This window comes from Camelina sativa, chromosome 19 (assembly GCF_000633955.1).
Source record: "Camelina sativa cultivar DH55 chromosome 19, Cs, whole genome shotgun sequence".
Lineage (NCBI taxonomy): Eukaryota > Viridiplantae > Streptophyta > Magnoliopsida > Brassicales > Brassicaceae > Camelina > Camelina sativa.
In genome coordinates this window covers 26,677,430-26,680,637 of record NC_025703.1, presented here as the reverse complement: position 1 = coordinate 26,680,637, position 3,208 = coordinate 26,677,430, and the positions used below count along the sequence as shown (strand labels likewise).

The 3,208-nt window shown below is 37.0% G+C and overlaps 1 protein-coding gene and 1 long non-coding RNA gene across 2 annotated transcripts in view; both read right to left on the bottom strand.

The window, feature by feature from the left end:
• On the bottom strand, nucleotides 1,885-2,323 carry LOC104767268. Its single transcript, XR_764218.2, has 2 exons — nucleotides 2,202-2,323; nucleotides 1,885-2,095 (listed from the first exon to the last, which is right to left on the bottom strand). It is a non-coding gene; the product is annotated as an uncharacterized LOC104767268 (long non-coding RNA).
• Nucleotides 3,061-3,208, bottom strand: part of LOC104767267 (homogentisate phytyltransferase 1, chloroplastic-like) — a 14,884-nt gene continuing 14,736 nt past the window's right edge. The window contains exon 8 of the mRNA XM_019241008.1: nucleotides 3,061-3,136. Coding sequence (XP_019096553.1) covers nucleotides 3,061-3,136 — 76 coding nt within the window. The remainder of the gene's footprint in view (nucleotides 3,137-3,208) is intronic.

Genomic DNA, 3,208 nt, shown 5'->3' with positions numbered 1-3,208 from the left:
ATGAGGGGGTTTATATATGGAAACCCTTTTAACCTAGCTGCTCCGTCCTATCTGAGGGTTTGCTCGATGGGGTACACGAGGATAAGGTCGGGTTGTTCCTCAGGTAGGTCTTCGGGTTGTTCTTCCTTCTCTTGGATCCTCCTCGATCGGGTTGAGGTTCGGACTGTTCTTCCTGCTCAATAGCTCCTTCGGGTACATACTCGGATTTGACCTTGTTTCTCCCCATTATAGGCTCTAAAGCACCTGTTTTCATCCAAAATGTGCAAATGTAAGAATGCAACACCCTAAATGGCCTAAATGCAAATTCTTACAGTTAATGACCTAAAAATGCTAAGGTTAGGGTATATATAATGCAAAATATGGACAAAAAAGGATGCTTAAAACATGTAAATTTGAGAGTTATCACCCTCCTTTTTACAAAACCAGCACACAACCTTTGATTTAGAATTAGACCTGCTCCTGCTTCTTCCTTTTGATCCATTCTGTTGTCCCCTGGTTTGTGGTCTTCCTCGCTCATTCGTAAACAGGGCTGCAAACGAACCAGTGTTGCTTTCTTTCAACTCAGCCAGCTCTCCTTCCAGTGACTTAGCTGATGAGACTACATCTTGAACCGAAAGACTCTTGTTGCCATACTTAAGTGAGTGCTTTAGTTAGCTGTAACTCGACGATAATGAATTCACAGCAAGATTGCTTGAACCTCTTCTGTTACCTGAATCTCCAAGCTTCCAAGTTCTGCAACTATCTTCAAGAAATCATCAACATTCTGATCTATCGTCTGCGTATCAACCATCTTGAACGAGTAAAAGTTTAACTGCACATAGATCTTGTTTGGCAACGAAGTCTCCATGTACAACTTGTTTAGCAAAGCCCACATCTCAGTCGCAAACTCACAATGATTTACCTTCCTAAGTACCTTATCACCGACGTGGTTGATGATGATGGTGAGAGCTTGCTGCGACTGATCAATCTTGATCGGATCAGGAACTTGTTTTGATTGTAGCGATGATCCATCGGAGGATTCATCAGCGGAAGCCTTCTTTTACAAAGACTGTTCCGCCTTCTTAGATAGCGGAACAGTCTTTGTAAGATCAAACTTAGTGAGGATTCTCTTTAAACCAAGAACACCTAATTGTGCCAAGATCCTTATCTTCCATAGCGAGAAATCGCTATCTCCATTAAACACCTTGATCTCTACTCTAGTTGTAGTCGTCATCGATCGGATTGAGAGAAGACGTTAGAACCGAAGCTCTGATACCACTTTGTTAAGATAAATTCTCACTCGGATCACGTTTCAACGACCTCACAACCTCACAAACTCTCTCACTGTGTATCTCGAACTGTTTGAATCGATTTGAAGAAACAAAACGTAAAAAGAAAGAACAACAAACACAAACAAGATTGTTTACCCAGTTCAATGAGATCGGTGTGATCTGAGCTACGTCTGGGGCCGAATCAATTTGATAATCCACTATATCAAGGGAGCACGATTACAGAATCTGAGCAGAGCTCAAAAACAACAATGGAGTCTCTCTCTCTCTCTCAAACTTTTCTGTTACAAGAGAGAAGAAGATGAAACATATGAATTGAAGAAGATAAGATTGAGCTGCGATTGATACCAAATACGCAGCGTTTCAGTAACAAACCCTCTCTCGCGAAAAGAGTGTTTGCCATGCTTCACCAATTCCCGGTTTTGACTTCTCTACTAAACCGGATACTGATTTCCTCTAAACCAACAACTAAACCAGCCATTGAAATTGAATCAGAAACCATACCTTTTAACATGTAATCCTTTAAATTTCTTGTTTTGGTTTGTTTGATTATGTGTAAGTTATTCATTCGTTTAGTCTTAAATATTTCCGAAACTTCGGTATAGATTAACAAAGCTGTATGAAAATTCGTAACTTCGTTAAAGTAGCAAATACAAATATTTGGATAGATTATTACATCTTTATCACACAACAACATGAGCCACCCATACATCTACCATATACTCGATCGTTCATCTCTTTAACACAAAACTGGGTGCATCCATCGTCTCCTCCCATATTACATGGAGCTGGTTGGTAGCATAGGAAATTTCCCTTTATTCCAAAATCTATTTTACAATATTCATTAAACAAACAAATATAGATTAATAAGAGAATAAAATATATCTATAAAAATAAGAATATAATAGTGTGTATAATATAATAAACTAGTACCGGGAGTGTTATCATCACAATGAACTGAAGATGTGACAAAGAGAATAGTGAGAACAAATGCGAGCGATACTTTCTTTGTGATAGCCATTTTTATGATATTATTTTTGTTGTTGTCGCTGTTGTTGTTGTTGATGTTGTTGTTTTACATTGGAAGTGTTTATATATATAGTAACACAAATAAAACGTAAGAGGTATTTTTTTTCTAGTCAAATGTAAAATAATCGATCTATTTTATATATATAGTAACACAAATAAATGTAAAAAAGAGGTAAATTTTTTCTGGTCAAATGTGATAACGATAGAAGAATCGAACTATTTTAAACCAAAAAAGTGACAGATTTATTTCTTTAGATTGCGGTCAAAAGAAAATAAAAATGGAGATTTGTTTCCTTTTGTAAAATGATTAAGATAATAACAAATCTAAACTATCTGTCCCTCACAGTGCCATTTGTTTAGGAAGGAACACAATTTACATCCAGGAGATTTGACCTTGTTGCAGTTAATTAAAATACCGCAAAATAAACCATTTGTCCTTCAAAGTTAGTATGAACGCTATTCCCATTATACGTACCAAACTTCGTTTCAAAATTGACTTTATGAGTTATGTCAACAAAGTAATTTGGTTCCCTCGGTTCACCTGAGTCTTAGTGCAATATTGTTCCTAAGGAGATCTTACTAGGCTGCTAAGAGAAGAAAGCTCGGTAAAAGCCATCAGCATGAGCCACCTTGTTGTTATATATATCTTCTCAAGAAAAATTTGTTACGTGGCTTAACATCATCATTAGTGTCTTGGTTAAACTGGATTACCATTGAAGCATTTGGTAACCAATCACAAAATATAGTTTGAGATTGGTTAGTGTCAATGAATTGGAAGAGCTTGAAAGCAAAGTAGCACCGTCAAGTTACACAAACACAACAAAGCTAGTCTCTTCAATCTTCATAGTTCATAAGCAAACAAGCCTTACTTCTTGAGACACAAGAATGGAATCCCTTTTCTAACAAGCCCA